General features: G+C 43.3%; 1 protein-coding gene across 1 annotated transcript in view; it reads right to left on the minus strand.

Annotated features, from left to right (window-relative positions):
- SLC16A2 (solute carrier family 16 member 2) overlaps positions 1–21,391 on the minus strand; it is a 214,825-nt gene that overhangs the window by 24,264 nt on the left and 169,170 nt on the right. Inside the window, exons 2-4 of the mRNA XM_073556213.1 lie at positions 8,182–8,326; positions 3,820–4,270; positions 3,148–3,291 (exon numbers count right to left, since the gene is read on the minus strand). Coding sequence (XP_073412314.1) covers positions 3,148–3,291; positions 3,820–4,270; positions 8,182–8,326 — 740 coding nt within the window. The remainder of the gene's footprint in view (positions 1–3,147; positions 3,292–3,819; positions 4,271–8,181; positions 8,327–21,391) is intronic.

Genomic DNA, 21,391 nt, shown 5'->3' on the forward strand with positions numbered 1-21,391 from the left:
ACCACCAAATTTAACTGTTTTCAGGGTGTATTTTACGGGCTCCAGTAGGTCTCCTGCACTATTTACGGCGGCTATGGTGTAATTCTACTGAAGATTCATGAGAGAAATCCACCTTCTGCCACTTTTCCAGCGTCCATCTGTTTAGCAGGCTGTGGGACTTTGCAAATGCCACACGGTTTTTTATTTGCCTTTTCTTTAATGCTGGCTTCTGGGCACTGATTCGACCATGGAGGCCATTTCGAAACAGAATGCTACAAACTGTTCTAGTTGACACAGGGACTTGAGGTGACCAGGCCTGTTGGAGCTCTGCTGCAGTGGAAGAGGGGCTTGCTTTGGATTTTCTAACCAACACACGTTCCTCCTGAGTAGTTGTCTTGCGGGGTCTACCAGACCCGGGCTTGTCAAACACATCTCCAGTCTCTTTGAATCTTTTTTTAATTCTTTGTACTTGACGATGAGACACATTAAAGGTGCCAGCCACCTCTGCAGTGGATCTGTCTTGTCTTCAGCCTCTTGATAATCCAGGCTTTGGTCGCAGGGTGGATTTTTGGCATGTTGTCTTGCCAAAATCTGACCTTTCTGTGTCCATTAAATGATCAATATTTCTGCATTGATGGCAATTTATTTTCTTAACCTAAACCGCATTTCGGAGGGTTTCAGCTTTCAAAAGAATAATTTATACAACCAATGGATGAATTTAACGTCAGGTTATAAGCTTTTATTTACATAACATGGATAAGCGACAACTTCTGTCAGGGAGTGTATAGTTTTACAAGACCCCTACATATTATTAAACTTGCACCCTTTAGTGCCTTTCATGTAGCATTAATAAAAGGGGTTTAGGCTGGTTTAACCTAACAAATAATTTAAAAAAAGTGAGGTGGGGTCTCCCCTATTTTTGATAACCAGGCAGGGTAAAGCAGACAGCTGTCCCTTCCCAGCCTAACAATACCAGCCCACAGCTGCCCCAGAAGTGACAAATAACATAAGATGCTCCAATTCTGGCACTTTGCTTCGCTCTTCCCCATTGCCCTGGTGTGGTGGCAATCAGGGTAATAGTATTTCAGGTGGATTCCAGCTGAAATCTTCCAAAAATCACAGCTAGCATCAAGCTCTGGTGTTTATAATGGAGAGGTGTCTATCAGACACCCCTATTACTAACCCAATAATCAAAAAAATACACACAAAAAATACTCGGTGTGTCGTCTGATTTTTTTTATAGCACCCATTGACTTGCACTGGAGAGTCTCGTATGTTCTATGCAGTCAATTGTGGCATGCTACGATTTTTTCCTCGGCCCGATTAGACCCGAGAAAAGAACCTCACAGATGAGCACTGACTCATTGAATAACATTGATCAGAGTGCACAGCGATGTTTTCTCGCACTGTACTCCTCTGTATTATACGCCAGTGTGAGCGAGCACTAAAGGCTATAGAAATTAGCATTAAATAAAAAGACCCATAACTCTGTAACCATACGGTGGATTTGTATAAAACAAAAAAACAAAGACGCCGAGGACCTGTCACCAGTCAGAGGACCTGTCACCAGGTGAAAAGTGGCCAGTTCTTGCTCTTCTTTTCTTCCGGCTTCTCCTGTGGGTGGCTGCAGGTGGGGACCTGCCTACCTAGCACAATAATATACCTGTTTTGGCAGTTTCCTTTTCAGCAGTGATCCAAGGTTACATATGTGACTGAATCAGCTGGAGTTATTATATCATTCCGATAATCTTCTTATGATGTCCCCTGCATTGTCAGCAGACTAGACCTGACGCTGCAGCATAAGGTGATTTTGATTCAGAGGAAAGTTATAAGCAGCAGCTAGAACAATCGCTGGGCGACTGGACTTTCCAAAAAACCCTGTAGGTAACTGTTTCCTACTGTTATCTTTCCAAAATCGTTTACATATACACAAACTATATGATCCTGCGTCATGAGAAGTGCAGACACAAAGTAAATGTTGGCACATTGCTTGTGAAGGAACAAATGTTCAAGGGCAGCCACTGACATCTGTAATGTCAGGATGACTCATTATCCTGATCTGCACCAGAATCCAAAAAAAGCCATGGTTGCTACGGTTACTCTTTTGCAAAATAAGTGCTGCAAAGCTGACCACTCTGCCCTAGTCTGCAGATGCTCTGTCTCCAGTGCAACTTAAGGGGCCTCAACCTAAAGGACAGCATCAAAAGTACAATACAGATCAGTTACTTCATGCAGAACATAAAAAAACCCACTATATATAAGTGATACGGTAGAACTAGCGAGTGGCGAGTGCTATATCTTAGCAATATGCCATCACTGTAGGTCTTCACTATAATAAAGGGTGTCCAACCTCTGCGTTCCCCACTGATCGGGAGTATGAAGTTCTCACTGGAGTGGGGCTGTGCTGAACATCCCTGCATAAGTGGCAGTGATGGCCGCCTTGCAGAGAAAGAAGCCAGACACTAAAAAAGTTCATTCTCAGGATTAGTGGAGATCTAGGCGATGTGCAAGCACCATATGTGATGGGTAGAACCCTTCAATAAATTATTTCCTAGCAGCCCTGCAGCTAAATAAAGTGGTTTCTCCAAAATATAAGCATATCGACTATGCCCCGTTTGAATGAGGCGCCACAAGAAAGCAATGCAGGTATAAAGTCTATGGGAGTGACAGCAGGGTACAGTGCTCAGCAATCTGAACCAGTCCTATAGGCACTGAATAAGGAAGATGCATGCAGACACTTAGTCAGAAAGTCGGACACTTAGTACTTATCTGACCAGTAAGCAATGCTTTAATTTTACAAAAACCTATTTCAATAACCATGATAAAAGGGCATTCCCATCATGATTACAGTGGAGAACTCCCTGCCATTACAGCCTTGATGTAGTGGAAGGTGAGACTCTCTCGAATTCTTGCTTAGAGCTATATTGTGGTTTACAAGTGACTACTTTGCCGAGTATCTATGAGCAGGCTGAAATTCGTTCTTCATCCCTCTTCTGAAGTAACCAGTCCCCCTTGCTGCCTTATTCTGGGGAACCCCAGTTTTCAAGGAACGACTCTTGAGAAACACTTTACTAGGCAGCTGCCATTTATACCATCTTATTGTGGCTCCATAACTAAACTTTATATATGGAACCAATACAATTCCTAAAACTTTATTAATGCCAATACCTGCAAGTAAATCTTCTTTAGACCTGGAATAGAGTCACCAATTTTACCAGATGCAAGACGCCCCACTCCAGATGTTGCTCCAATGCATACCAACAGTATCCAATCCTGGGAATTTTCCTTAAACTTCTGCTCCACAAACTTTATCTGAAAAAAATAAAACCCAGTTAAAAAGTCAGTAGCAAAGGTTTTCATACGCAGTGGTTTGTATTACCGTGTGGCAAATATGTTATATTAAAACAGGTATCATATACAGTATGAGTGCATGACGGGAAATTTAGAGTTGGTGTAAATCGATTCGTAGGAACCTGGCCCATCAGCCACATCGGTGCCCAGGCTGTAATCAACAGAAGAGCCATGAATGTAGTCAGGTAAGAGGTGGTTCTCAGGCTTCCCGTCCAGGATCACAGATTACTAACGTGGCCGCTGGAAGGAGTCCTGCGAATCGATTTATACCACCTCTGGTAGGCATCCCAGCCGTGGCACTCCCATTATAAGCAGAACACAGGGGAAGAGGCGTCACAGTCCCTTGTCTGCAGTAATACCAGACAAAACTGAAAGCTAACAGGTACTGCAGTAAAACGGGTGCACTGCTCCAGAGACTGTAAGACTGCGTCAGGTACTATAGCAGATGCACGGTTACATACATTTTGACCATTTGTAATATTCACATACCAGGTGTATGTATGGAACAAAATATCCCAAAACCGTTGTAGCAATACCGCAAGCCCAGATTCTGTAGGTCTTCTTCCTGATCACTTGCATGTTGAAATATTTCCGGGCATGAGCCAGATACTGCTGGGTCTTGCTCCTTCCTGCCAAATTCTCTTTAACATCTATTGGGGGTGTCAGAAGTGGCTTGAACGTCAGAGAAAGGAAAATCTGGATGAACATGAAAACGCTGAGCACTTGAAACGTATGTGCCAATCCGATTTCTTTTCCCATTGTCTTCAGCAAGAAGGGAAAGCATACTGTGAACACGCAACTGCCCCCGGCCACTATGCCATTCACAAGACCAAGGCGCTTCTTGAAATAATGACCAAGTATGACCAGGGAGGGCTGGAAAGCAAAAGAGGAGCCACAACCAAAGAGGATCCCATAAGTAAAATAGCGGACACCTAGAGAACTGTGGAGAAAAATAAAATTATGTAGATATTTTATTGGCACGCAACAACTTGAGCATTGTAGAAAAATATTACAAAATAAAGCAAAATGTCAACATGCCCACTGTGTAAATCATGTATAAGGCCTCTTTCACACTTCAGTTTTTTGGATCAGTTATAATCCGCCAAAAAGGCGGACAAGCGGATCCGTTTGAGAGAGAGAGAGAGATTAATGCAAGTCAATGGGAAAAAAACGGATCCTCCAAAAAAATTTGAGGATCCGTTTTTTTTCAAAACCTGGCGGATTGTGACTGATTGTAAAAAACGGAAGTGTGAAAGAGGCCTAAGAGTAATGGCTGTCTGAACGAGGCCTAGTAGTCACACAGGATTACTGAGGATATATATCTCTTTTTATGATAATGCGAGACAAAAGATCAAAGAAGAGGAGATTAAGAAAAAAAATTGCTGGGATTTTTTTGCACGTTCTGTTTTCAGTGGTCTTTTAATTCATAATAAGCACTAGAAATCCTACTCGAGCTTTTGGTGGTCAGGCCTCCTTACAGCACATGTTAATTAAGTGTCATTAGCTCATCCTGATCTAGCCGCAAATTGATTTTTTTCTAATTGTTTACCATGTTTCTAGTTGTCCTCAATTTGTTGTTAGTTCTCGCTTTTTGATATTTATAGCGGTTATACAATGGTATGCTACATCATTTACGAGCACCGCTCAACATCAAGTACTGCACAAAGTCCACAAATTTCTAATCTAATTCTTAACATGATCATGATGGGTTGCCATGCATTTGAGAGAAGAAATTGAAATTGTGATAGCTGGCTCATGTTTTTCCTAGAACCTTCTCTAACTACAATCCCTAGAACTACGTCAATAACTACTGTATTATTTCCAGACTCACAGCGGTGCATCTTCAGCTAAGCGTGTACATGTGGACTCACCAAGAATAATACAGATCAATACGAGAAGTGAACAGAGGGAAACAAATCTGCACTGTTTCCTTGGTTCTTTGCCTGGGCTTTTACATGATGATTTACTGAAGTTAAGACAAACAGCAGAAATGTTAATTTGCCATTGACTTCTACTCAATTCTGTAACAATTATTTGCAAGATAAAAAGCTGCTGATGAAAAGATAAAAAGGACAGGATTCTGAGTGTTAGCACCATATTTTCCTCAGGGTATAAAGCACGGTACTTTGCTCTGACCACTAGCTCATCTCTCCCATTACAAAGTCTCACGCATACTCAAAATGATGGGTGACAACATATAACCGGCATCAGACTGACAAACAGTAACAGTGTGCGAAGCGCACTCTACCATGACTCCCTTTTATTCCACATGTGGGATGGGCAGTCATGCGACCAACATTTATACAATTTGCATACCTGCGGACACTTAAGACTCCTGCACTACTCTCAATTCTGTTCTATTGAGTGAAGCCTTGACTGCAACTTTACAAATCGCATATATGTGGGCAAATGACCACCCACCCACACGGGGAATACTAGAGAATCATAACAGTGTGCACATCACACATTGTGTCTATCCAGTAGTCTACAGTCATAGTGACTGCAGACTTTTCTTCTTAGACTGGACATTACTTGAAAGCACCACTCCAGTGTTTTTTTTAATCCCAGCACTGGAGTGGTGCTTTATTTGCAATTCCCATGTCCAGTCTCATACTCCCCTGTAGCTTCCTTCATTCTTTTCCAGCATCACTCAGGACGGTCTCTGGCAAAAAGTGACCTGCTGGCCGCTCGATTGTTTCATGGAGTGCGCCGGAGATCACTGTGCAATACATCTCTATGGCTGGTTTCACATTTGCGTTTTTTAGCGCTGGAAAAAAACGCACACCTGCGCATGCGTTTTTTCCCCTATATTTAACATGGGTGCGCATACCTGCGCGCTGGTAAGCGCATGTATGCGATTTTCATGCGCTGCATTTTTTTGGGGTGTGCGTTGGGATTTTCCAGACGCAGCATGTTGCATTTTTTGGCCCTGCAAAAAAGCGCATGCGCACATATTCGCACGTTTTGCGCTAAAAATGGCCATTATAGCCTATGGATGCGCATATGTGCGCACTGGCATGCTCATGTATGCGTTTTTTTGCATATGCGTTTTTTTTTTTTTAAACCATGGAATTTAGGGGTTTGGGTTAGAGTTAGGGTTAGTTAAGGGGGTTTAGGGTTAGGGTTATGGTCAGGGTTAGGGTTGGGGTTTGGGTCAGGGTTAAGTATGGTTTTGTTAAGGATTAGGGTCATGGTTAGGGTCAGGATTAGGGTTAAGTATGGTTTTGTTAAGGGTTAGGGTCAGGGTTAGGGTTAGGGTCAGGGTTAGGGTTAGGGTCAGGGTTAGGATTAGGGTTAAGTATGGTTTTGTTAAGGATTAGGGTCAGGGTTAGGGTCAGGATTAGGGTTAAGTATGGTTTTGTTAAGGGTTAGGGTCAGGGTTAGGGTCAGGGTTAGGGTTAAGTATGGTTTTGTTAAGGATTAGGGTCAGGGTTAGGGTCAGGATTAGGGTTAAGTATGGTTTTGTTAAGGGTTAGGGTCAGGGTTAGGGTTAGGGTCAGGGTTAGGGTCAGGATTAGGGTTAAGTATGGTTTGGTTAAGGGTTAGGGTCAGGGTTAAGTATGGTTTTGTTAAGGGTTAGGGTCAGGGTTAGGGTTAGGGTCAGGGTTAGGGTCAGGGTTAGTTAGGGTTTAGGGTTTGGGTTAGGGTTAAGTATGATTTGGTTAAGGGTTAGGGTCAGGGTTAGGGTTAGGGTCAGGGTTAGGGTTAGTAAAGTCATGGTTTGGGTAGTGTGCCACCTAAAAATGTTGGAAAAAAACGCAAACGCGGTAAAAACGCGCTAAAAACGCATACAAATGCATAAAAACGCTGCGTTTTTTTCATGCATGCTCATAAAAATGCTTGAAAAAAACGCAGCAGTTGTATGCGTTTTTTCAATGCGTTTTTTTGCGGGAAAAACGCGCTGCAAAAAAAAGCAAGTGTGAAACTAGCCTATGAGATCATCATTTTGACTCTCATACACTTGCACTGAGTTTTTGTGACGTAACTTCTGACTTCCGGACAGTCAGACGTTATGGACACGAGATGGCACTGCGGGACCGGAGCACCGTCGTTAAAAGGTGAAGTCGCAGAAAGCGAGTATAAGAATGGGAGCGGGGGGTTACATTTAAAGCGCCAATCCAGCGATGAAAAACAAAATAAGGCGCAGGAGTGATGCATTGAGAGATCAATGAAAATAGCTACACTTTCTCATTAAGGGCTTTTCACATGTCAATATTTACATCCAAGCACAGACTATGATGTCGGTACCGGCAACAAATCTACTCACCGAAACTCAACCCACTAACACAGGCCTTATACTAAATATGAAGAAAACTCCCATAGATAGTGAAATATGCACTACAGAAATAAAGAAGTGTAACTCGGAAATATTTTTTTTTATTGTCTAGGGCTTTTTGTTTTGTCTCAAAAGTAGACCAAAAATGGAATCCAAATGGACACATATTGTCTGCTCAGGAAAACTCATCTGTGTCACAGATCCGTTCTACTAATGGGTTCAGTTTCTCTGTTCATAATGCAATAAAGAAACAGAACTTTAAAAGGCCGGTTGTGACACAGCCGAAACATGACTTATGGAACGTCTGAATACTGTGCATGAAAAGCTGCAGGGTCGCATAATTCGAAAATACTCATCATTTCCCACGAGACATTTGTCTGTACCTGTGGCTTAGTAATAAAGGATATATGATATATTAAATTGTATGCCACTGTAGAGATCACAGAGTAGGTCCACCTCATAAAACAAAGAGTAGTTTTGTGCTTCGGGGTAATCTGGTCTATAATGAAGGTAAAGAGCTGAGAGAACAGGTGTTTAGTACCAAAGAATGTGCGACATGAGAATCACAAGCTTACTTGGTGAAAGAACTTGACAACAATCCAATGAAAGCCAATGCAGCTCCTCCAGATGAGGTCTTTCGACATCCCAGTCTGTCTGTGAAGATGCTGACAATTGGGGAGCAGAAGAAGATCATTCCCATGGCAAGAGATCCAACCCAAGCTGCAAGGAAAAAAACAACACATGTTTAACAGATAACAATTGGATACAAAGTACTCTTCAATTCGTTTTTAACTTATTATTAACTTATTTCGAATCACGAAAATGCAACTTTACTTCAGTGAATTTTATGGGAAAAAAGGCCTGGTTTGTTCCATTATATCCTGGTAGATAATCAATATCTTGGATAACCACTTTGTGAAGAATATAGGGGATATACTTTCATAAAAATGGACTATCATATCCAGCCAGAGATTACAGACAAAAATGTTAAGCTGTGACAGGACACCTGGCTAAACAGGTTATCAAGCTCCAAAATCTCCAAGTGGAAAAATTCACAGTCCTAGCAGCCTAAGTTCTCCTGTGTATGGAAGTGACAGTGAGATAGATGCTGGTCGAGCAATCAGCTAAACTATTGTTTGCAGACCACTATTTAAAGAGTATGGGAGGCTTAAAAGATGTATTAAGTAATATATGCATGTGAAATCTGGTGACAGATCAGATTGAAGCTTACCTGGTGTTTTTTTATCTATAGATTACACTACAATACTCTAATTGGCATTCTTGGAAGCGCAGGTGGTCTTCTCTTCCATCCTCCCAGTGGATGGCCATGGAACAAGGAGGTGGAATAAGATTCTGCAGGTGAACAACTGGCTACGTCGATGGTGCCGTCAGCAACGATTTGGATTTCTGGATCACGGAGTGAACTACTTATACGATGGACTACTTGCTAGAGATGGGGTGCACCTTACGAAGACTGGTAAGCATGTATTTGGAAGTCGCCTTGCTACACTTGTAAGGAGAGCTTTAAACTAGAACAACATGGGAAGGGAAGCAAAAGACCAGAAAAAGCCATACACCTGACAAATGCTATTGAGAACTCTGCTATTAGAAGTGGAAAGGAAGAACAAAGACGAAAGAATCTAATTAATAAAAATATTGGAGAAAGAGAAACCAATCACAAACTAAAATGTTTCTATACTAATGCACAAAGCATGGGCAACAAACAAGGAGAATTGGAACTACTAACACAGGAAAAGAAATATGATGTCATTGGAATCACTGAAACTTGGTGGGACAATACACATGATTGGAATACAAGACTAGAAGGATACAACTTATTTGCAAGAAACAGACTTGATAAACGAGGAGGGGGTGTCGCATTGTATGTTAGAAACGCGTATATCTGCACAGAGATTGAAGCTTCAGAGACTGGGAGTTCTGTGGAAACTGTTTGGGTAAGAATACAAGGACAGAACAATGGAAAGGACACCATTGTAGGCATTTACTACAGGCCGCCTGTGCAAGCTGAAGCTATGGATGAACTCTTTATGCATCAAATGGCCAAGTTCTCCAAAAAATATGACATAGTTGTCATGGGAGATTTCAACTATCCAGACATTTGTTGGGAATCTCTCTCAGGCAAAACTAACAGGTCAAGGAAATTCTTATCCTCTCTTGCTGACAACTTTATCTTCCAAAAGGTAAGGGAGAAAACAAGGGGAACTGCTACCTTGGATCTAATCCTTATAAACAGGGAGGAAATGGTTGAGGAGGTAAAAGTGGCTGGGACCCTAGGAGGTAGCGACCATGCTATTTTAGAATTTTGGATAACTAGAGGCGGAAGACCTGTGAAGACTCAGACGTCAAGGTTAGATTTCAGAAAGGCAGATTTTAAGGGATTCAGAAAGAGAATTGGAGGGATCCAATGGCTGGATATCCTTAAAGACAAAAATGTCCAGGAAGGATGGGAAATCTTGAAAAATGAAATTCTCAAAGCACAGTTGTTAACAATTCCGAGGGAAGAATAGGAAGCAGTTAAGGAAACCAGGATGGATGAACACAGAACTTAAGCACATGCTAAAAAGGAAGAAAAAAATGTTTATAAAATGGAAAGAGGGAGGCATATCTAAAGAAGAATATAATGCTGTCTGCAGAACCTGCAGGGCACAAATCAGATTAGCTAAAGCTGAAAATGAATTGAGGCTTGCAAGAGATGTTAAAAGCAATAATAAAGGATTTTGGGGATATGTCAAAAGTAAAAGAAAAGTCAAAGATGCTATAGGATTTTTTCAGGATGAAAATGATGAAATGGTAAGACAGGATGTTGAGAAGGCTGAACTTTTAAATTCCTATTTTGCATCTGTTTTCTCTCAGAAAGGAAATGTAACATCAACTGTTATTCACTGTCCTATTAAGGGAATAGAAGAATCCAGGATATCTATAAACAGAAAGATAGTGAGGAAACACTTAGCTAGCCTAAATGAATTCAAGTCTCCAGGTCCAGATGAATTTCACCCCAGAGTACTGAAGGAGATAGCAGAAGAAATTTTTGAACCCCTCTCTATAATCTTTGAAAATTCTTGGAGAACAGGAGAAGTGCCAGAAAACTGGAGAAGAGCAAATGTTGTTCCTATCTTCAAAAAGGGGAAGAAGGTGGACCCAGGTAACTATAGGCCGGTGAGTCTGACTTCTATACCAGGAAAGATCTTTGAACAAATTATTAAACAACATGTATGTCAATACCTGGATAAGAATGAAGTGATTAAACAGAGTCAGCATGGGTTTGTAACTAATAAGTCATGTCAGACTAACTTAATTTCCTTCTATGATGGTATCACTGAATGGGTGGATCAAGGAAATGCTGTAGATATAGTATATCTTGACTTCAGCAAAGCATTTGACAAAGTCTCTCATACAATCCTTATTGAAAAAATGATTAAGTATGGAATGGACAAGGCAACTGTTAGGTGGATTCATAACTGGCTTAGTGATCGGACCCAAAGAGTGGTCGTAAATGGCTGCACATCCAGTTGGAAGAATGTCTCAAGTGGGGTACCACAGGGCTCTGTCCTGGGCCCTGTATTGTTCAACACCTTTATCAACGATTTAGATGAAGGAATTGAGGGTAAACTGATTAAATTTGCTGATGACACAAAGCTAGGAGGGATAGCTAATACTAGAGAAGAGAGAGAGAGGATTCAAAAAGATTTAAATAAACTGGAGAAGTGGGCAGCAACTAACAGAATGGTTTTTAACAGGGAGAAATGCAAAGTACTACATCTGGGCAATAAAAATGGAAAAAGCATATATAGAATGGGAGGAATAGGGCTAAGTGACAGCACATGTGAAAAAGACTTGGGTATACTAATAGATCACAGACTGAATATGAGTCAACAGTGTGATGCAGCAGCAAAAAAGGCAAATGCAATTCTAGGATGTATTAACAGAAGCATACAGTCTAGATCACGTGAAGTCATTATTTCCCTCTACTCCTCTTTGGTCAGACCTCATCTGGAATATTGTGTCCAGTTTTGGGCACCACATTTTAAAAAAGACATCAACAAACTGGAGCAAGTTCAGAAAAGAGCGACCAGAATGGTGACCGGTCTGCAAACCCTGTCTTATGAGGAAAGGTTGCAGGATTTGGGAATGTTTAGTTTGCAAAAGAGAAGACTGAGAGGAGACTTAATAGCTGTCTACAAATATCTAAAGGGCTGTCACATTGTAGAAGGATCAACTTTATTCTCATTTGCACAAGGAAAGACTAGAAGCAATGGGATGAAACTGAATGGGAGGAGACAGATTAGATATTAGAAAAAACTTTTTGACAGTTAGAGTGATCAATGAGTGGAACAGGCTGCCACGAGAAGTGGTGAGTTCTCCTTCAATGGAAGTCTTCAAACAGAGGCTGGACAGACATCTGACTGGGATGATTTAGCGAATCCTGCTTTGAGCAGGGGGTTGGACCAGATGGCCCAGGAGGTCCCTTCCAACTCTACGATTCTATGATTCTCTAAGATACATACACACAAATCCATTCTAATTTTCAGGTAATGCAGAAGATGAATTTCTGGCTATAAATTAGGTGCTAATGAAAGACTTGAAAAGTAATTTGGCTGAGATCACCATGACATGCAAACTTCTACCAGGTATAGCTAAAAGTGCAAATATTTATTGTTTGTAGACTGCATTCAGGGCAACAGAGATCAAAGCATTCCCCTAACTCACTTGTGAGCCATTGCTAATTGTTTAAGTGTCTGCTTTGCATCAGGAGGCACTTGAAAACATGATGTCAATTTTAAAGCCTCCTTCATGGAAAACATACAAAGAAATCAGTAAAATGCAATAATCTGAGTTATGTGACTAAAGCCTCAAGCTCTTGAGGACAGAAGAGCTATGCTCTATAATATTTTCATTACAAATAATCCTGGAATCTTGTCTACTGTATTAAAAGGATAAGTCAATCTGATATCTAAAAAGAGAAAAATGTAAGGAGGCTGAATTCTTATCCACCGTTCCTGAGCTTCTAGCAGACCATGAAAGAAATAGGTCGACTGCTGGGCATAGAGTTCTCCATAACAAATATTAATAGAAATTCATTTTACAGAGGTTTTCCCATCCAGAACATACTGAAAGGAAATTATAAATGTCCGATGGCTAAAGGTCCCACCACAGGGAAAAGCAGCCTCAGGAATGGGACCCATTGAGATGTGTGACCATAACAGAGATGTGTATCTGCAAACATCTCTTTACTTAATTAGGAGCTGAGTGGGCAACTAATTGCACCCTTAAAAGGGTTATCTATTACATTAGACGACCTGCGACCATTAAATGAACCCTCAAAGGGCTACGTTTGCCAAATTCCAATTAATAGCCTGGTTAGACCGGGCTTCCGATACACACAGAACGATCAGTATTAGATCTATCACTGTTGGCCAATTAAAAGCCAACTCACCCAACGAAAAAAATTTTTCTTCCACTTCATAGGGTGAACGGCAGCCTGTTTACATTGGCCGATTATCGTTAAACGAGTGCAAGTGCACCTTAACTTTCCTTATACTAATAGAACAAGAGCATATCTATAAGATGGGAGGATACAAGGTGGAAGGTAATCTTTTGAGTGATGAAAAGCGATACTGTAGTGAATGAATAACTAGCTGTAGACACTGGTCAAGACTCAGGACCTACAAGACATGCCTATTCAGGATTCGAAACATTTATTGCAATTTATACGCAATCCAATTGGGATTTCTATGTATATCTTATCTGCTAGGAGAAACTTATTTGTATATTTTACTGGATTTGCTGTTTTAAAACATGATTCCCATGCTTCACTACATTTGGCAACTGAAAGCAAACAAAACTGAGGAGAAATGAAGAAGTCTACATCACACCAGCAGCATACACTGGTTCTTTTCAACATATCTTGTAGATATTTTGGGTCAAGGAGACACAGAATAACGTGTCTGAGCTTGATCCATTTACTCTATATTTTCTGTAATAGTACTGTCTCGACTTGAAGTAAAAAAACAACAAATATTTCTATGCGTTAAAAGGGTTGATTCACGAAGGCAATCTCTTTCTAAATGGATGATCAGCTTCTCCAACCTCTGGTGACCAGATGCATCTGATTACACATTTCTAATTTATGGACAGCCAAGTAATACATACACGGTGGCGTGAATCTGACTGAAAGATGTTCTTTGTGATGGCTCTCTGCTGCATACAGGCCATAGAGAGAGAATAAAGAGTAAGTTTCCTTAAAGGGGTACATTTATATTGACTGCTACCTTTTGGATAGGTCATCAATCTAAATCAGAGGGGGTGCAACAAACGGCACCCCCTCTGATCAGCTGTTCCCTCTACAGGTAGGGTGTGCTCAGTCACGTAGCAAAGTACAGGTCAGATAACTGTTGTTAATGGCAGCAACAGGATACTGCAGATCTACCCCTATTCATGTGCAGAATCCACAGGTACTATACAGTTGAAGGAGCTGTGCTGTTCGGCTCCGCAACTGAACACTTCCACTTGCCACCTGCACTGGGAACTGCTAAATCGGTGGCAGGGGTTCCGACAGTCTCGCAGCCCTTCGGATCTGATATTGACAACCTATCCTAAAAACAGCCCATCAATATAAAAGTCCTAGACAAACACTTTTATTATCAAGCAGGTTATTTCTAATAAAATGACCATAGATACATATACCGTATATACTCGTGTATAAGCCGACCCATGTATAAGCCGACCCCCTTAATTTTGTCAAAAAAACTGGGAAAACTTATTGATTCACGTATAAGCCGAGGGTGCACAGTGAGTGGCCCCAGTTATGCTGCACAGTGAGTGGCCCCAGATAATGCTGCAGTGTGTGGCCCCAGATAAATCTGCACAGTGAGTGGCCCCAGATAATGCTGCACAGTGAGTGGCCCCAGATAAATCTGCACAGTGAGTGGCCCCAGATAATGCTGCACAGTGTGTGGCCCCAGATAAATCTGCACAGTGAGTGGCCCCAGATAATGCTGCACAGTGAGTGGCCCCAGATAATGCTGCACAGTGTGTGGCCCCAGATAAATCTGCACAGTGAGTGGCCCCAGATAATGCTGCACAGTGAGTGGCCCCAGATAATGCTGCACAGTGAGTGGCCCCAGATAATGCTGCACAGTGAGTGGCCCCAGATAATGAGGACACTGAATGGCCACAGATAATGAGGACAGTGAGTGGCCCCAGATAATGCTGCACAGTGAGTGGCCCCAGATAATGCTGCACAGTGAGTGGCCCCAGATAATGAGGACAGTGAATGGCCCCAGATAATGCTGCACAGTGTGTGGCCCCAGATAATGCTGCACAGTGAGTGGCCCCAGATAGTGCTGCACAGTGTGTGGCCCCAGATAAATCTGCACAGTGAGTGGCCCCAGATAATGCTGCACTGTGTGTGGCCCCAGATAAATCTGCACAGTGAGTGGCCCCAGATAATGCTGCACAGTGTGTGGCCCCAGATAATGCTGCACAGTGAGTGGCCCCAGATAATGCTGCACAGTGAGTGGCCCCAGATGAGGACAGTGAATGGCCCCAGATAATGAGGACAGTGAGTGGCCCCAGATAATGCTGCACAGTGAGTGGCCCCAGATAATGCTGCACAGTGAGTGGCCCCAGATAATGAGGACATTGAATGGCCCCAGATAATGAGGACAGTGAATGGCCCCAGATAATGCTGCAGTGTGTGGCCCCAGATAAATCTGCACAGTGAGTGGCCCCAGATAAATCTGCACAGTGAGTGGCCCCAGATAATGCTGCACAGTGAGTGGCCCCAGATAATGCTGCACAGCGAGTGGCCCCAGATAATGCTGCACAGTGAGTGGCCCCAGATAGTGCTGCACAGTGTGTGGCCCCAGATAAATCTGCACAGTGAGTGGCCCCAGATAATGCTGCACAGTGTGTGGCCCCAGATAAATCTGCACAGTGAGTGGCCCCAGATAATGCTGCACAGTGTGTGGCCCCAGATAATGCTGCACAGTGAGTGGCCCCAGATAAATCTGCACAGTGAGTGGCCCCAGATAATGCTGCACAGTGTGTGGCCCCAGATAATGAGGACAGTGAATGGCCCCAGATAATGAGGACAGTGAGTGGCCCCAGATAATGCTGCACAGTGAGTGGCCCCAGATAATGCTGCACAGTGAGTGGCCCCAGATGAGGACAGTGAATGGCCCCAGATAATGCTGCACAGTGTGTGGCCCCAGATAATGCTGCACAGTGAGTGGCCCCAGATAATGCTGCACAGTGAGTGGCCCCAGATAATGAGGACAGTGAATGGCCCCAGATAATGCTGCACAGTGTGTGGCCCCAGATAATGCTGCACAGTGAGAGGCCCCAGTTTTGCTGCACAGGGAATGACCCCAGATAATGAGGACAGTGAGTGGCCCCATGTTGCTGCCGCTGCCTCCGTTACAAAAAAACAAAACTGTATACTCACCTATGTCGCTGCCCGCTGCTCATCAGTGTTGCTGGCTCTGAAGTGACTGTTCAGGCAGAGGGTGCGTACTAACTACGTCATCGCGCCCTCTGACCTGAATGTCACTGCAGAGGACGCAAGACAGCAGAGCAGCGGTGGAACGGGGACAGGTTAATATGGCTCCCCCCGTTCATACTCACCCTCTCCTGGCGCTCATCTGCAGCCCCCCTGCTTGTTCCATGTTCTCGGCGCCGCTGCTCTTCCTGCTTCAGCAGTCACGTGGTACCGCTCATTAAACTCATGATCAAGGATACTCCATGAGGAGAAATTTTACATGGTGCCCGAGATCAATGTCGATTGACAGTCATTTTGTATTTTTTCCACTTTCTTACTACTGCACCAACAGTTGTCTCCTTCTGACCCAGTGTCTTTCTTATGGCTTTGTAGCCCATTCCAGCTTTGTGCAGGTCTATGAACTTGTCCCTGACATCCTTATAAAGCTCTTTGGTCTTGCCCATGTTGTTGAGGTTAGAGTCTGACTGATTAATTGAGTCTGTGGACAGGAGTCTTTTATAAAGACGACTATGTAAGACAGTTGTCTTTAATGCAGGTAACGAGTTGATTAGGAGCGTCTAACTGATCTGTAGGAGCCAGAACTCTTAGGGTCCCGTCACACACAGTGATCAGCGAGATCGCTGATTTTGTGACACATCAGTGATCTCGCCAGCGAGATCGCTGTGTGTGACGGGGATCAGCGACCGGCCCCCCTGCCGGTTATCGCTGATTGTGCTCGAGTGGCCTGGGCCGTTTTTCGATCGCTGGTCTCCCGCTGCCCAGCATGCATCGCTGCGTGTGGCAGCGAGAGAGCAGCGATCAGCGACGCTGGTTTCTAATGTAAACGTCGGGTATCCAGGAGCCCCGGCTCCTGGATACCAGCTGTTTACCTTGGAAACCGGCGTACACACTGGTTTCCAAGGTAAACAGAGGGTATCCAGGAGTCGCGCGGCTTCTAGATACCCGATGTTTACCTTGGAAACCAGCGTTGCTATTCCTGATTGCTCGGGTTGTCTATGTGACAGCTCACCAGCGATCAGCCTAACGATGTCCCAGCGATCCCATCCATGTCGGATCGTTGGTGGGATCGCTGGGACATCGTTATGTGTGACGGGGGCTTTAATGGTTGGTTGGGGATCAAATACTTATTTCTCACTGCAAAATGCAAATAAATTTATATAATTTATACTATGTGATTTTCTGGATTTTATTTTTGATATTCTATCTCTCAATGTTAAAATTAACTTTAATGGTTGGTTGGGGATCAAATACTTATTTCTCACTGCAAAATGCAAATAAATTTATATAATTTATACAATGTGATTTTCTGGATTTTATTTCTGATATTCTATCTCTCAATGTTAAAATTAACTTACCCTTAAAATTATAGACTGTTCATGTCTTTGTCAGTGATCAAGCTTACAAAATCAGCAATGGATCAAATACTTATTTCCCCCACTGTAGATGGCTTAGTATTCCTACTAAAAGAGATTCTTTTAAAAGAAAAAAGACTTAAAAATAACCTACCTACCAATTCGTGTTAACAGCTCTTATGCAAACCAAATGAGTGTCAATGGCAACAGACTATAAACACACATTGTATAGACTGAATTATGAGTAGTATGCAACTGTGAAGAAGCAGAGGTTGGCACTGAATGCGTATACAGTATATTTTAAATCGGCTTTCAAAGTTGCTTAATTTATTGTAAATTGCACTGAAACTCCATAAGATCGACACAGACGTGCCAATGCTTATAGAGGTTGTCTAAGAATACTTTCCAGCTTAATTTAACATTGACGGTAGAGAGATATCACTGTGCGCTCAGCCATATAGTTGCTGAGGTAACCGTCTGACACTTAGTATCACGCACGGATCCTATTAATGGCAACCTAGGCGTTGGACACTTGCCTTGGCAATAGTACCAATCAGCACAACTCATGAAAGGCCACTGAGGAATATGGTAAGCCCTCTTTATTGATTCTGTTCACCATATTTGATATTGCCTGCAATAGCACATGCTCCTTCCTCAGTTTACTCGGTCAATCCATAGACTTCAACAGAGTAGGCCGGATGCAAGTGAAGCCACCTCCCATACAACACTTAAGCATTTGTCAATCAGCAGCCGTTGTTCTCTTAGGAGGTGACATACCTGCTACGACTCTTGTCGGGTGTCTCGGGACCAGAGGCTCCTTCCCTGTTCCTAACGGTAGGGGCGCCCTCACTCGCCCTGTTCACCGTATTACTTCTGATAGTGAAGACGCTGGGGCCAAATACCTTTCCTTAGTTCCTGAATTTGCCCTCAGTCTGTACCCTTCCCCCACCCAGGGAAGAGGGGAGTAGTAATGTACCGTAATACACCAAACAGACTAGCAAGGTAATATGGACAGGGATAAAGGAAAATATAAATCATACAAAATATACACACAAACATCAGAGTTAAACATTGGGGAATGGAGGATGGGGTTAAACCAAAGTAGGAGAAGAAAGGGAATTATCACACACTCAAAACCTAGCAAGTCACAAATGAATCCACAGGGGCAGGACTACCGCGGTTGCAGGGGTCACAGCTGCGACAGGGCTCGGAGTGTTTAGGAGCCCGATCGCGGAGCTGCAGCCGCTCATTGGCTTTGCAGCTCCTTGCTTTGAATGGCTGCCAGGCTGCAATTGGCCTGACACGATGGGTGCACACAGGGCCTGTGATGAGGTCACAGGAGGGGAGCAGTCAGGGGTCACATGATCAGGAGCCTCCGTGTGTGTGCAGTACTCTGCCGTGCTGGTTGTCACGGTGCACTGCTGGATGAGGGTAAGTTTATGTGTGGGGTCAGGAGTGGTTTACAGGGTGGATGTAGCAGAGCCGTGTGTGTATGAGGTGTGCGGAGCCGTGTGTGTACGAGGTGTACGGAGCGGAGCCGCGTATGAGGTGAGCGGAGCTGTGAGTGTACGAGGAGAGCAGAGCCATGTGTGTACGATGTGTGCGGAGCGAAGCCGCGTGTGTATGAGGTGAGCAGAGCAGTGTGTACGAGGTGTACGGAGCGGAGCCGCGTGTGTACGAGGTGAGCAGAGCCGCGTGTGTACGAGGTGAGCGGAACCGTGTGTACGAGGTGAGCGGAACCATGTGTGTACGAGGTGAGCGAAGCGGAGCCATGTGTGTACGAAGTGTACGGAGTGGAGCTGCTATGTACGAGGTGAGCGGACCCTTGTGTGTGTACGAGGTGTACGGAGCGGAGCCGTGTGTGTATGAGGTGAGCAGAGCAGTGTGTGTACAAGGTGTACGGAACAGAGCCGTGTGTGTCAAGGTGTACGGAGCGGAGCCATGTGTGTATGAAGTGCATGGAGTGGAGCCGCTTGTGTACAAGGTTGAGCGGAGCCATGTGTACGAAGTGTACGGAGCAGAGCCGCATGTGTACGAGATGAGCGGAGCCGTGTGTACTAAGTGTATGGAGCGGAGCCGCGTGTGTACGAGGTGTACGGAGCGGAGCCGCATGTGTACGAGTTGAGCGAAGCCGTGCGTGTACGAAAAGTACGGAGCGGAGATGTGCGTGTATTTTGGCATGGGGGACCCCATTTGAAAGTTGGCACCGGGGCCCATAACTTTGTAGTTACGCCACTGTGAATCCACCAAACGCCTTCTTCAAAAATAACCAACAACAACCTTCAGTCATGCAGAATAAGCTACTCTGACAATGAGTGGTAGATAGGGCCCAGATTATATAGGAGATGGGAGTGCCAAACAGTGCACAACTGAGAGCCTTAACGCAGGAAAGCTTCTAGGAGCTCGCAACTTAGCAGATTAACCCCTGCACTGCTAAAAGAAATTTACACCGTTTAATATGAAGGTGAAGTGCTTCAAATCAGTGCAGGAGTAGGAGAAATCGAACACTGTGGTCTTCTTGCTCCTCTCTGTCACGGTAAACCCGTGAAAATAGCTATCGGCATTTGTGGCTAATGTATATAAAATAAACATCCAAGATTTAAATACCTCTTCAAGGTTATTTTGGGAGGTAAACATGCAATTGCAAAATTAGGTTCAAATGTCTAAGTCTGCCTTCCAACTTCTGGGAGGCTGTCGTTTCCAATCCACTGACAAGATGTACAATAATGATTTTCCTGTTACCAACAATTCCATGACAAACAAATTAAATAAGTGATTTTGTCATGCTGACAATGGATGTTCAGAAAATAAAAAAGGACTAGCAAGTATGAATGTGCCTAAATAGATCTGAATGGTTTTGGGCACAAGCTGTCTTTGGCACTGCTTTATTCTCCCAAGTTTCAAACAATGCTACCAGCCAGCCTAATGGATTACAAGCACGATAGTATCACACAGAGCCAGGATATAAATACATTTAATCAATTGTGATAAAAAGTTTTAATGAGAACACAGAACAAAAAAAAAAATCCTTCGGTACAAATAGTGTCTCCTAAAAGGACTCTTTTCTAACCCAAGGTAATAATCCAGGCATTGTCCAGCACTTGACCCACTTGCACCCACTGGCAGAGCGATCGCACATTGAACAACCGTCTGCATATAAATTGTGACTAATAGCGCCAGGTCTGTGCCCTACATTTCTGGAACATAGTTTATTAACTATGAATTACACAGCGCAAAGCCAGAACTTTGTGTAGATCCACATTGATGTTCAAGAGATTTTGTGCAATGGGTTTCCCTTAGAAAGACAGAGTATGCATTTTTATCTAAAAAAAAAATGGACCATTACGAACATTTTCCCAATGTATAATTTGTTTGCAATTACTTCAACTTCATCACCTTACTTTTCTGGGCTGTGACCTGCAGCTCTGTGGCCTTCTATTTCCATCCTTTACTTTCCATCATTAGCCATGTGTCTGGAACTCAATAAAATAAGCCCATAGGGATATGTCAACATACAATCATCATATTCACCGTCACAGATGTAATTGTAAAATCTATAAAGCCATCACTGGAGAGGAGACGCATCACCCTCATATTGAACACACTGGATTAACTATAACTGAGGAAGTGAAAAAGAGCTGGCACTTCAATCTCTATTGAACTAGGACCTCCTGCAGTGAGCATGTAATTTCAGCAGAGTATGTGCTGGGTGCCAGACACATAGTCTAGGATCCGTATATTTAAGAGACGGAGAAGTACAAATCTAACAGCTTGAGAGGTAAAGGCTTCCTCCGTTTAAAGCAACATTGAATAATTGGAGTCAGACACCCTGTATCTACCGTAATATCTTATTAATATGGCATAGGTCCTACTGTTATGGCAGACATATTTTCGGCATCGTGACGAAGTGGC

This window comes from Dendrobates tinctorius, unplaced genomic scaffold (assembly GCF_039654945.1).
Source record: "Dendrobates tinctorius isolate UK_male_01 unplaced genomic scaffold, ASM3965494v1 ptg000231l, whole genome shotgun sequence".
Classification (NCBI taxonomy): domain Eukaryota; kingdom Metazoa; phylum Chordata; class Amphibia; order Anura; family Dendrobatidae; genus Dendrobates; species Dendrobates tinctorius.